Raw genomic sequence first — 13,021 nt, 5'->3', positions numbered from 1 at the left:
GATCAGGATGAGGGTAGGGTATTGCGGTGACGAGAAGTGCAGCGATGTGCCACATCATCACTTGAAACTACGTCAGCCAAACAAACTTGCTCATGCGGGTTGAACCACCCACCCGCGGTATGCGGCACGGTCCTTGCTTGCACAGAGAGTCGCGCGTCGCTCGTCGACGTGTGGCCGGGGCATTCGACCAGCAACCCCGTGTGGTAGATTGTTGACAAGCTATTGACATCTTGTTGCCGAGCCGTAACTGCCGGAACTTTCCACACAGACTCCTTGCTCGCGGGAGAACAGCCCAGGCTGGCAGTTGATGTGGGCTAAGCGCTGGAAGAATAGAACTTGGCTACCAGACTCGGGTGGTCACCGCGTGGAGCAGTGCAATGCGACGCAACCTCGGCATATGTGGTCACCACGGGCTTTTCCTGTGGCGCAGGACAAAACAAGGCCTTCTCCGGAAGACGACCCATTTGCCGCCACCGGCCTGGAGCTTCATTCGCCACTCTGCACTTCGAGGTCAGGCTAGCGAGTCGTTGAGACCTGACCGGTGGAGCCATGACAGGGCTCGTTGCTTTCATTGGGGGGAAATGGGATTAAGAAAGACGGAACGGGTTGCCTAAAGTAGTCAGGAAGACGGTGTCACCGGTCAGTCACAACAGCGGTCCTTCACAATAATGTGCCTAAGTGTTCCAAATGGAATCATTGCGAGGTCTTGCGAGCCCAATCTTTACAGGACAGGGACCTGTCCAAACGAGGCAATTGCACGATTGCGTCGGCTCCACCGGGCATCGTTCATCAGCGGTGAAACTGTATTCTAATTAGAATCGACTATCCCCTCACAGACTGTGCTCTGTAACCGCAGTCGACTATAACTGCAGTCAGTCGCAGTCGCAGTGTCCCAGACTTAGGCACACGATCCACCCCTCCTAGCTTACACGATAGCCGTCAGTTGGCTTGACGCAATCCATACTGACCTGCCTCGTGCCGCACCGGCCAGCAAAAGACGGTATAACTTGCTATGGGCGACAGCCACATGGATTACCTACACTGCGGTGACTAGCAAAAAGCTGGGGCTCCGGTCCTCCTTGACCTTTTTTTCTGATTTTCTATTTATTTTTTATAATCCTGTTGTTGTAATTCCGGTACTCTTTTTTTATTTATTTTTTCTGTTTTAGAAGTCGTTTCATTGGAGTCTAACCTTGACGCTTCTATTACCAGGAATTCTTTTCTAATCAGGATGGTGCGTTATCACTGGATTCGAACCTCCAACGCTTTTTTATGGCGAACCATCCTGAGGATCGAACCGTCACCCCTGGTGTAGTCTGTAGGTCCCAGTGGGTACACCCAAAGCTTACAACTTTTGAATGATACCACTGTCCTATGGACATCTTGAAATATAGGAAATTCCACCCTTTATGAAAGCATTTTGCACACCTGAAAAGTGAGCCAACCCACACACCCGCCAGCGCCGCGGGACACAAAAGTCAAGACAATGGCCTTGACAGGCGCCGTACTGGCAATGCGGCCTGTGGCCTGTGGCCGTGTCTATCGCGTGCAGACACAACTACGAATGCATGTTCTATTGCCCCTCTCAATACATTTGCCCAAACACGCTCATGTATTGTATTGGGATCGGCAAAATGAACATTTAAATTGCTTCCCAATAGCGACAATGTGATGCGTCTTCCATCAACGACACACCACCGGCCCTGGTTTCAAGAAACGGGCTCCACTATCTCGTGGCAGGTAGGTATTCTGCGCTTGGTTCAGTGTGCGTCCAGCAAGTGAATTCCATAAGTGGACCGAGTCTTCGACGAGGAAGCAGACACGCCTAATGCCACCACACCCGGTCACAGCCACATGGCCACATACCAGCAAGGGGCATCCATTTTCCTCCCAGTCCCGTGCACCTCACGCTTTCGCCGCAGCGAAACAACAATGTAGAAAGAACACAGTGGCGCCACATGGCGGTCCCATCCAACTACATGACAAGTGATGCTGATACGTTTGTTCTTCTCTCTCTCTCTCTCCTTCGACACCGACAAATCTCTACTTCTGTCTACCTAGAGCGTGACCTGTAGCTCCGCGTCGACCTCAGCGGCACCGGCGGGCTTGAACTCGCCGGCAGCGGGGTTGAGAGCCGCGCTGGGGGCACCAAACTTGGTGCTCTTGCGCATCTCGCCCGCGATGGAGTCGCGCGAGCTCGAGGGCGCGCCGCCGCGCTTGGCCGGGCCTCCACGAGGAGCCGGGCGGGAAGCCGGATGGGAGAACTTGCAGTCGGCTGATACGGTCAGGACGGATTCCACAAGAGCTGTTCAGAGACAAATAAACTCACCCCTCGTACATCTCTCAGCGTAACGGCACGGGCGCGCAGTCGAGGTGTTGTCCAGGGCGACGTCGAGGCTAGGCTTCATGACGACCTCGTTGCTGCTGTCCGAAGTGGCGGGTAATGAGACGCGGTTTGGAGTCTTGGTCTGGGCCGGGGGAGGGATAAAGTTGCCGTCGGCGTCCTCGTGACGGAACTGGCAGGTGGGGTTTGTGCAGTTCTGGTACTTGCAGAGCATGCGGCTGGGGCCAGCGGTCTCGCCATGGACAGCTGCTGGGCTCACGTGGCTCTCAATACACTCCGGGTCCTTGCAGTTCTTGCCTGCCTCGCAAGCTTCCTCGCTCAACACCATGCCAGTCTTTTCGTCCGCGACAGGTGAAGGGTGCGAGTATGTACAGCGTGCGTTGCTGCAGCCGACGCCAAACTTGCACAGGGCGGTCGAGCTTGGCTTGTCGGGAATGGGACCAAGGGAGCCAGACTTTGGCTGGATGGCGGAGACGGCGTGACCGCCCAGCTTGGTGCCAGACGGAACCTTGACGGGTGTGGTCCTGGGCGGCCTGACAGCACGCGGGCCTTGCGCCTTCTCCTGGGGTGGGTTAGCTCGTTTCTGAACAATGAATACCCACTTCTGCCATCATGGCCATCTGTTCCGCCATCTGAGCCATGTTGGCCTGCATGGCCATCATCTGCATCATCATCTCCTGCTGACCAGGCATGAAGCCGAATTGCTGGCCCTGCTGCTGCTGCTGCTGCTGCTGCTGGAACTGAGGACGGAACGCGCCTGCCATGGGACCACCCGGGAACTGGCCAGGACGGCCGCCGTTTGCGGCACCGCGCACGTTGAAGCCGCCACGCTGTGCTGGTCCACCACGAGGCCCCAACCTGTCTGCGAGAGTACGGCCGCCATGGGGAGCGTGGCCTTGCATTGCGCGGGGGCCAGACGGTGCTGATGACGCTCCGAGAGGAGCATCGGGGAGGCGGCGCTTGTTCTGTTCCTCGGGGATGGGGTCGGCCTTGCGCTTGGTGCCCTCGACAGCGGAGGCGAACATGCGGGAACCAGCCCCGGGACCATCAGAGTTGGGGCGACCAGATGTGGCCTCGGGAGCAGGCGCGGTCTCGGGGGCTGCAGCAGCGGCGACGGTAGGCGCCGGCTGGGCGAGGGCATCACGGCTGATGAACAGCCAGTCGAGGAACGAGTCTTCAAAGTCGGCGCCGACAACTATGATAGAATGTCAGCGAAGCTTCCTCGTAACCGAGCTCCAGCAATCACTCACGGTCCTCCATCTCGGACTTGACGCGGTCTATTGCAAAGTCAGTGTCCACTCAATCATAAGGTGATCTTGAAAGACGTACCCCGGGGGTTGCCGTTGGCTAACACAGTCAGTAATGTGTTCTTCCCTCCACTTGAACGCTCCACTTACCAAGAAGTACACAGACGTACTCGGCCATTACGGTGTCTGCAGGTCAGCAGATGGATAGGAAAGGGTAAAGGCTTACCGTCGGGCTCGGCCCACTCTCGACGCTGGAGTTCGAGTTGGACATCGTCCTGATGGAGTGTTAGCTCGAGATGGCGTCACGGACGAAGGACTTGTTTGCCATAGGCGAGCTCCAAAAGCTCGCGTGAGACGAATCCACTACTTACCTGAAGGCGACTCAATTGATCTTTTGTGAGAGCCGACATTGGTGTGATGGTTTTCCTCGATGTGATGGGTAAGGCTGTGAGGTGGAGAGTAGCAGCTGTTGATTTGCCACCACTGATGTGCTACTACTGTACACGAAACAATAAACCCGTAAGCGTGATGCGCGCAAGACAGAGCAGAGAGTGGACCGAATGCGGGTTATCATGATCAACCCCAATAAATGACACGTCAATTATTAAAGTCACGTGATTGACACGTGGCCGTTTGTGTTGGTGCTGCACGCGTGAATTGCCCTGTTTGTGTCCATTTGCACCCTGGGCTGTGTGGACGCGACCTGGCCTCGACCACACGCCACCCGAGTTTCAGAAAAGGCACCCACACCCACCCAAAAGTCCACCCGTGTCCGTGTTATTTGTGTGGGCGCGCGAGATAATATGGGAAATCGTCCTTTTGATCTTTAACGTGTCTCTCTTCTAATCGCACCTCCCCCCCACCCCGTTCTTCCTCTCTCTCTCCCTCCACGCCACCACCACATACTACACACGCTTTTCCCGTCTTGTACACAACTCATACTCAACACCTCGCACAAGGTTTCATGCACCCCCACCACGACGACATCAGCCTCTAGGTCACCCACCCGCCTCCCCGTTACGCCCCGCACACGACCCCCCTCTGCTACCTGCCACCACCATGGCCACTACCGCTAGCGGTGTCCGTCTTGGACTCGCAGTCTCCCCCACCGACGCTTCCCCCATCTCTGCTCTCTCTCGACCCACTCCTCCTACCCGCATACGCTCAAAACGCATGTCCAACCCTCAGACCTCCTCCGCTTCCACTTCCACGACGACAACTCCAACCCCCCGCTCGCGCATGCAGAACGAGATTGACCACCAACTCCGCAAGGAACGCGGGCACACCTCATCGACAAGCTCGGGGCGCCAGTCGCTCGAGCGTTACACTGGCATCGTGGAGGACCGCACAGAGGACGAGCTCCATCGCGCAAGCCGACAAGCCCTGCAGGACGCGCTTCGCCGGGAATGGACAGACCGCGAAAAGGTATGTGCGGCAACATGCTCAATCGGGGTCGCCGTATGCCGCGAGAGACCACCGGACGACGCACTGACGACGACGTAGTTGCTGGCACGCCTGGAAGAGCTCGACACTGTGAGCACGACCCACCAAGACCGCAACCAAGAGCTGGTCAAGGCCAACGAAGCGCTGTTGGCCAAATACGATACGGCGTTCAACGAGCAGTCGGCCTTGGAAGCAGAGCTCGAGGCAGCAAACGACCGTGTCGACCGTCTCCGCAACCAAATTGCCGACGCAGAGCGCCTGACACGCCAAGGTCACCGCCGCTATGCCGACCAGGTGCGTGAACACCCGGACACTCACCCGTGCGATGGGGTTTGTGCTGTGCTGATGCCCTATTACAGGAAAAAGCCTTTGAGGCCGAGCGCCTTGTTCACCATGCCGAGCTTCAACATCTCCACCAGCGCATCAAGTCGTTGTCGACCGAGCGCGTGGCGCGAACGGGCAATGGAGAGCCCCACGCAGCGCTGCAAGAGGAGCTCATGACACTCACCGTGTCCCACCAGACGCTCGTGGCGCAACTCACCACTCTGGCTGACGAGCTGCACGAGGTCAAGGCCGACAACGGCCGTCTCCAGGAGGAGAATGACAGCTGGCAGCTTCTCATCGAGGAGCGGACCCTTGCAGGTACCATGCGCGGCGGCCTGCTCGGACTCCCTGACGAGGCCTCCACGCCGTACCTCTCGTCGATTCGACGCAAGGAGCCCAATGCTCTCGAGACTCTCGAAGAGCAGATGGAGATGGACGAGCTCCACGCCGATCTCGACATGCAGCAGCCCATCTTTGACGAGAGCGACCGCGTTCTGAGCCAGCAGCTGAACCGTGGCCAGTTTGCGGACAGGTCTTCCCCACCGCCCATGAACGGGTCGCTGGCCATGGAGCTCAGTGCCGTTCCACAGAGCGTCGAGGTGGAGTCTCTCCGCAATGAAATGAAGAGCCTCAAGGAGGCCAACAGGGCCTTGTCGCTGTACTGCTCCAAGGTAGGCACCTATCCAACTTACTTTGAGACCTTCCTGCTAACAAACCCACAGATCCTTGACCGCATTATCGCTCAGGAAGGTTACGAACACGTCTTGTCCGTCGACTATCGCACCCGCCGCGGCACTAGTCGCCAGGTATCTGGCAGCAAGCGCCGCCCCAGTGTTGAGGAACTCGCACAGTCCATGGAGGAGCATGGCCCACCCCCAATGCCTATTCTTCGCCCTCGCCCTGTGAACATTCCTGCGCCAGTTGACCTGCCTGTCAACCCGCCTCCAAAGGAGACCAAGGCCAAGGCCAAGGCCCGCCCTCAGAGTATGATCGTCCAGTCGACACCTGTCCCAGTCGCTACTCCAGACGCCGATGACAAGGTTCTCGAATTGGCTCCCCCTAAAAAGGAAGCTGAGAAGAAGGTGAGTTGGAGCAGCTTTCGTTCCCTCTAACTCTCAGTCTCGTCGTACCTTCTCTATCGACTTTCGCTCTCTTGGCTTTGGAGCACCTGAGAAGGTCGAGTCCAAGCCACAGCTCAAGCCTCTGCAGCTCGCGTCGCGTGCTGTTTCCGCGTCGTCTGTCCCTGTCGTCCCCGCTGCCGCTGCCGCCACCAACAGCAACGCTGGAACCAGCCCGCCCAAGACCACGTCGACACCGTCGCCCGTTCTCAGTGTGGCCCGCAAGCTGGAGCCTCAGGAGGAGGATGACGAGGATCGCCGCGAGCGTCACCGCATGGAGGCTACCCTCAAGCTTATGGGCATTGCATCCATCCCTACCCCTGATGGTACGCAGCACACCGAGTCTCCATGGGACAAGGTTTCCCCTCTTCCGGCTGTCGACCCCGTTCCGGCCGCCGCATCGACCACGACCCCGACCACCTCGACGGGTGCTGTCGGATGGCTCACACGCCGTCTGTCGCGTGCCACAGCACCCACCGTCCCCGTGCCCACCCCCGTCACCACTGCTGTCCCACCCGAGACAGCCGGGGCGACGCCCCTGGCCCGTCTGTCCATGACGCTCGGTGGCACTGACCCTATCCTCCAGGGCCTCGTTGACCTGAGCGACCAACCGTCCGAGGACCCCGAGGCGACCGCCGCCGCTCTGCGCGCATACGATGCCCGCGAGCGCGAGCAGGCCCGCCTCATCGCAGAGGGAAAGAGTATGGCCATGTACACGTCCCCGCCCAAGATCAGTACCCGTCGCGCCGGACGTCGCTCGTCGTCCCAGTCCTTTTCGTCTGGCACGGGCAGCAGTGCCCCGAGCACGGCGTACAGTGCGGGCCCGCACGGTGAGGTGATCGCCCCAGCCCCATCAGAGCACCACAAGGCGCGCGCGAGCATCAGCACCCTCTGGAGCATTGGCTCGTCCCGCGCAAGCGTCGACCTCGACCACAACTAGGGCGACACGAGACGCAGTCGTGTAACGAAACAAGACGAGAAAACATAATTAACGAACAACAAACGAACGGAAATTTCCACGCCCACGCAACTCCCGAGGCCCGGGATGGGTGAAGAAACGACAAGAAAGAGAGAAAGAAAGAAGGAAGATGTGCGAGACGCAACTGTGTATATCAGGGAGCTTCCGTACATGGCGTAATGTTGACTGTTGGTTGCTCTGTGACGCGGAGCACGAGTGTGGCAGTGAGGCTCTGCTGCCTTGACTGGCTGGCCGTGGCGTAAACATATGCATTAGTTTGTACAAGTGGGACGGAGAACTGTGGGGATACTGGAGATGCCGGGTATAGCGAGGGATATTGAGAGAGAGAGACAGAAGCGAAGGGACAGAGCAAGATGGGAACCAACGACGGGGTACGCGCTATGTCTCTACACGGCACGGAACCGCTGGTAGTAGCTCTTACACCGCTCCTCGATGGTCTCCTGGTACGTTTCTGGCAGGGAGCTCAGCATCCGGGCTGGGTTGCCGCCCCACACCGTCATGGAGGGGACGATGGCGCCGTCGGGCAGGACCGAGTCTGGGAGGATCTGGACGAGGTCTTTGATGATGCAAAACTTGCCCTGTGCGGAGCGTGAGCGTGAGCGAGAGCGTGGGCGTGAGCGAGAGGCTCCAAGCGGTATGGGGGAGGGGGACGCTGCCCAGCTCGAGGCCCGACATCAACGAGTGTTAAGCTGGGAATATCTGCCCTCTTGCCCTTGACCCTTTACCCCCACCCCCCCGCCTTCCTGCGCGCGCCAGACTCACGACAATGGCTCCAGCGCCAATCTCCACTCCATGGCCAATACTCGCCGCCTCGACGATGGCGTCGGCGCCAATATGCACAAAGTCGGCAATGCGAACGGGGTAGAACGTGAAAGCCCCCTTGTAGATCTTGCCCGGTGGGCGGAGGACCGCGCCCTCGCCGACGAGGCAGTAGCGGCCCATGCTGATGACGACGTGCTGGCCCGGCGCCGAGCGCCGGAGGTCGCCGCGGATCACGGCACCTGGGGAGAACATGTCAGCTTGGGATGAGGAATCTTGGATGAGAAGCTGCGAAGGAGGCGACGTACGGGTCTGGATAATGCTCTTGCCACCGAGGATAATGTTGGTCGCGCCGAGGATGGTGGCCTTGCGCGAGACCTTGTTGCCCGTGTCCGTTTCTGGGCGTGTCAGTTGTGAGTCGGTCAAACAACTAACCGATGTATGTGCCCTTTTCGAACGTTTGCACGGGGTCGAACGCGCCCATGGCGGCTGGAGTGAGCTGGGCTGTGGAGAACAGGCTTGTAAGTGGAAGGAAGATGTGGGACGCGTCTGGATGTGTCGGGCGTCGTCATAGCACAATCTGAGCCGACCGTGGGAGACCTTCCACGCCAACGGCTCGGTCTCGTTTCAAGTCACCTCCGCACGTCGACGTCGCGTCCACTTACGCAACCACACCATGGCTCAGGTCGACGTCGCGGGCAGCATGGCCGTCACTCAGGCAATGGCGCGCCTCGCGAGCGACTTTAGCGACTGTGAGTACAGACCCGTTGCCGGCGGGGTGGGATCCGAGTTGGGTGGTTGGCATAGAGGCCCCTCTAGGGGTGTGCTCTCCCCCATATCGGACTCGCCCGCGTCCAGCTCGCTGTCCAAGACGCATGCTGACATTCAAAGCAACGGCACTCTCCCATCACCAGCAGATCCATGCGCGACTCCAGCTTGAGATCCTCGACGTGCGCGAAGAGGTCGCACGGCTCAAGGGCGAACTCCGGCGCGACCAGGACCCCGCGCGGATGGGCCATATCCAGCGCCAGATTGGAGTGAGTTGCATGCTCTTGGAGTTGGAGATCCGCACAACTGACACTCGGTTAGCACCTCATGCAGCAGATTAACGCGATTAGAGAGAAGGCCGCCGAGGCCGAGGCGATTGTGAAGGCTATCACGAGCGATATCCAGCGACTCGACGTGGCCAAGCGGAACCTCACACGGACAATGCAGACGATTGAGCGATGGGGGATGCTGAGTGAGTGTCGTCACAGTGCAAGCTGCACACGTCAGATGCGGCCAGCTTGCTCGACGCTACTCGAGAGTATCCACTGACGGTCCAGAACACGCACATCAGCAGCTGCGCGAGCTCGTGCCCACAAAGCGGTACAAGGAGACGGCGTCGTCCCTGTCCGCCGTCATGCAGCTCCTGGAGCCCCTGCGCCCGCTCACGACTGTGTCCGAGGTGGCCGCTGTCTTCAAGGCGGCCGAGAGTGACCGCAAGGCCGTGCAGGAGAAGGTGAACGTGGAGATGGAGACATTGTAAGTCGCTGGGGTTTTGGCCGTTGCTCTTGCTGACGGGGCCAGCTTCCGCAACGACCCCAACCACCCGCCCGACCTGCGAATTGTGGCCGAGAGCTGTCTCGTCATTGAGGTTCTGGGCGGCGACTACCGCAAGCACATTATCGAGCGATACCTCCAGCTCCAGCTGGCAGAGTACCGGCGCATCTTCCGGAGCACGGACGAGGCGGGCCAGCTCGACAACGTGCCGAGACGATACGCTTGGTTCCGCCGCGTGCTCAAGCAGCACGACGAGGAGCACGCTGCGCTCTTCCCGGCGTCGTGGGAGGTGACGCGCTTGCTCGTGGCAAGCTTTGCCGAGCAGACGCGCGTGGACCTGGCCAATGTCCTCGGCAAGGCGGTCCCGAACGTCGGCGTCCTCCTCGACGCCCTCCAGGCGACACTCGACTTTGAAGGCGCCTTTTCGCGCCGGTTCGCCATGCCGTTCGAGGACGTTACTGTCAATAGCATTTCGCCGTCGTCGAGTTCGTCAAAGTGGACCATTTCGTCCATTTTCGACACCCACTTTGGTGTCTATGTCGATGCGCAGGACAAGGCGATCGCCGACATGTTGTCGCAGTACCGCGGCGCCCGATCGCGGTCGTCACTCGAGGGTGTCATGATCGAGACGGAGGACAATGCCGGACCCGCAGTGCTGCCTTCTTCGACCGAGTTGTTCTACGTCTACGGCCAGACCCTCGACCAGTGCTCCAAGTACACGTCAGGCGACGCCATGGTCAAGCTCGGCAAGGTGTTTGGCAAGTGGCTGAAGGTGTACTGCGACGACGTCCTGCTATCGAGCATGAAGAAGTCAGATGTGCGCAAGTCGTTTGAAGGACGCGGCAGTGGGGTACAACTGCAAGACGTCAAGAATGCCTGCTTGGTCCTCAACACGGCCGAGTACTGCCTCAACACGTCTGTGCAACTCGAGGAGCGCCTCAAGGACAAGGTCCGGGGAGACCTCCGCGACCAGGTGTCTTTCCAAGAGGAACGAGACGGTTTCACCTCGTGCATGGCCACGTGCATCACCAACCTTTTGCGCGAGCTCGAGACGGCGTGCGACCCTGCGTTTGCTGCCATTCTCAAGACGCCATGGCGCGACTTGGAAAATGTATCGGGCCGCTCCGCCTACGTCGTCGACTTGGTGAGCAGTATCAAGGAGGTGGCAGAGTGCGTGCGGACGCGCATAGAGTCGAAAAAGTATATCCGCAACTTTGCGGACAAGACGGTTGGCCTGGTGATTACGCGGTTCACTCAGTCGGTGGTCAAGTCGCGTCCACTCCGGAAGATTGGCGCCGAGCAGATCCTTCTCGATGTGCAGGCTGTCAAGGCGTGTCTCCTCGACCTGCCCGAGCCGCACCCGGAAAACTCGGTCAACGGGTACACCAAATATGTGACCAAGAACACGGGCCAGCTCGAGACCATGCTCAAGGTCGTGCTTGCGCCCGACGAGGTGCCCGAGGGCTTTGTGCAAAACTACTGTCTGCTCATTGGCGACCGGTCGTTCACCAACTTTCAAAAGATCCTCGACCTCAAGGGCACACCGCGCGGCGACCAGCAAAAGCTCGTCGACATCTTCCTGTCTGTCACGTCCACAAAGGACGACCTGGCAGACACGTCCTTTCTCACGGGTCTGGACATGGACCCAGGCTCGGACAAGTCGGCGGCAGCGGCGGCGCACGCGTTCCCAGCAGCCAACAACAATGTCATCCCTGTCGCGGCGCTCTTCTCGCCCACATTGCCGTCTGGGTCCGGCGGCGTGCTTCCCTCCCTCCTCAACCGCTCCTCGACGGACAACCATTCGCCAGATCCAAACCGTACAGAGACGCCACGCACGTTTGGCGAGTTCCGCCGTCTTGTCCAGTTTGCCACACGGCGAGACACTTATACTTAGTTAACGACAACAACAACATCAACATTTTTTTACTTTTAGGCTGGGGGGTCAATTTTACAGGCTCATGCATGCAGCAATATGATATGGCACGCCTGAGGGTGGGGTGGGGTGGGGAGATGGGGTATCTCAGAGGTTTACAAAGGTAGTGTGACAATCACTCTAGTAGGGCTTCTCGCCCGAGAGAAGCTGCGCCGCCGGGGTCGGGGACGGCGGCTTGGTCGTCTCGCCTGGTGGACGGGTGCGGCCCGACGAAAAGCCATACAGGTAGTTTTTGTAGTAGCTGTCGTCGAGCTCGTTATTGAAATACGTCGAGCGTATCCTGAAGAAGACGGCGGCGGTGAGGAGCGAGTCGGAGCCGGCCTGGTGCTGGGGGCCTATCCGCTGCACGCCGAGGGACTCTGCAATCTCCTGCAAACCGCCGCGGAGGGTCTTTACGGAACGCACGACGTGCTTGATGTCGTAGATGCACGGGAACCAGATGAAGAGGAGACGGAAAAAGTCGTTTTCGGTCGCGGGGAGGGGCTCGCAGGTGAGGATGCGGAGGAGGTAGCCAAAGTCGTAGCCAGAGTGGAACGAGACCCACTTGATGTTGGGGAACAGCACCAAGCCAGAGGTCACCAGCAGCTCGCCAAAGTACTCGACGTCGATGCCGTCCTCCTCGTTGCGCTTAAAGTCGATGCCAGAGTTCTTGAGCAGCTCAATCGACTCGGGCGCGTACATGTCGTCGTTGAGGTTGAACTGGAAGTTGAACTGCCATGTCATGCCCTCGGGCGAGTGTCCGTTCTCATCACACAGGGTGACGCCAAGCTGGATAATCTTGAGCATGTCGACATTGCACCTCATGGTCTGGTAGTGGTAGTCGGAGCCCGTCTTGAACGTGCCGATTGGTCGCGCGACGATACCAGGGAACTCGGTGTCCTGCAATGTGTGCGTTAGCTGCCAGCTGCAGCGTGAACCAGCTCACGCACCATTGAGATGAAGGGGTAGTTGTCTACTGCTGCGCGGAGGGAGGCAAACTCGGCCTCGAGGTTGTCTGCCCAGACCTGTAACGTGAGCAACATGCAAATCAACTGGGGAGGCAAGGCAAGGCAAGGCGGAGACGCACCTCGTGAATGCCATAGTCTGCCTGCTGCTGCCTGCTGGAGGACTGTAAGGATGCCATTGCCGGGGACGCTGTTCTGTATCCGTTTGCGGCGCCCTGCTGGAGGTGCTGTTGTGGATGGACGAGTCTTTGATGGGATTCGTGTCGTGATTTGGCTGCGGCGGTCATTAGAAGGGGATGGGGGTGGATGTGGGAGATGGGATGCTGGAGTGTGGATCAATGAACAGGCGGCAAACGAGCGCGCGCTGTGGGCTGGGCGGGGCGGGCGG

The 13,021-nt window shown here is 59.1% G+C and overlaps 5 protein-coding genes across 5 annotated transcripts; 2 read left to right on the top strand and 3 right to left on the bottom strand.

The window, feature by feature from the left end:
- Positions 1 to 2,057: 2,057 nt before the first annotated feature.
- Positions 2,058 to 4,001, bottom strand: EHS24_005015 (uncharacterized protein; the record flags this gene model as incomplete). The annotated part of the gene is made up of 8 exons (XM_028620557.1): positions 2,058 to 2,275; positions 2,330 to 2,906; positions 2,947 to 3,539; positions 3,595 to 3,621; positions 3,674 to 3,691; positions 3,742 to 3,777; positions 3,818 to 3,866; positions 3,963 to 4,001. 8 exons carry the CDS (start codon positions 3,999 to 4,001, stop codon positions 2,058 to 2,060), a joined length of 1,557 nt encoding a protein of 518 aa, XP_028479529.1.
- A 649-nt stretch (positions 4,002 to 4,650) lies between these two features.
- Positions 4,651 to 7,416, top strand: EHS24_005014 (uncharacterized protein; the record flags this gene model as incomplete). Its single annotated transcript, XM_028620556.1, has 5 exons — positions 4,651 to 5,016; positions 5,095 to 5,328; positions 5,394 to 6,029; positions 6,081 to 6,440; positions 6,478 to 7,416. 5 exons carry the CDS (start codon positions 4,651 to 4,653, stop codon positions 7,414 to 7,416), a joined length of 2,535 nt encoding a protein of 844 aa, XP_028479528.1.
- Positions 7,417 to 7,841: 425 nt separating this feature from the next.
- EHS24_005013 (uncharacterized protein) lies at positions 7,842 to 8,698 on the bottom strand (the record flags this gene model as incomplete). Its single annotated transcript, XM_028620555.1, has 4 exons — positions 7,842 to 8,033; positions 8,218 to 8,456; positions 8,523 to 8,612; positions 8,650 to 8,698. The coding sequence occupies 4 exons, from the start codon at positions 8,696 to 8,698 to the stop codon at positions 7,842 to 7,844; spliced, it is 570 nt and encodes a 189-aa protein (XP_028479527.1).
- A 192-nt stretch (positions 8,699 to 8,890) lies between these two features.
- VPS53 (Vacuolar protein sorting-associated protein 53) lies at positions 8,891 to 11,650 on the top strand (the record flags this gene model as incomplete). Its single annotated transcript, XM_028620554.1, has 5 exons — positions 8,891 to 8,966; positions 9,106 to 9,251; positions 9,304 to 9,454; positions 9,540 to 9,738; positions 9,784 to 11,650. The coding sequence occupies 5 exons, from the start codon at positions 8,891 to 8,893 to the stop codon at positions 11,648 to 11,650; spliced, it is 2,439 nt and encodes an 812-aa protein (XP_028479526.1).
- Positions 11,651 to 11,809: 159 nt separating this feature from the next.
- Positions 11,810 to 12,812, bottom strand: EHS24_005011 (uncharacterized protein; the record flags this gene model as incomplete). Its single annotated transcript, XM_028620553.1, has 3 exons — positions 11,810 to 12,568; positions 12,619 to 12,693; positions 12,756 to 12,812. 3 exons carry the CDS (start codon positions 12,810 to 12,812, stop codon positions 11,810 to 11,812), a joined length of 891 nt encoding a protein of 296 aa, XP_028479525.1.
- Positions 12,813 to 13,021: the final 209 nt, after the last annotated feature.

The sequence above is a fragment of the Apiotrichum porosum genome, assembly GCF_003942205.1.
Source record: "Apiotrichum porosum strain DSM 27194 chromosome Unknown scaffold_2, whole genome shotgun sequence".
NCBI classification, from domain to species: domain Eukaryota; kingdom Fungi; phylum Basidiomycota; class Tremellomycetes; order Trichosporonales; family Trichosporonaceae; genus Apiotrichum; species Apiotrichum porosum.
This window is presented reverse-complemented; position numbering and strand designations above follow the sequence as displayed.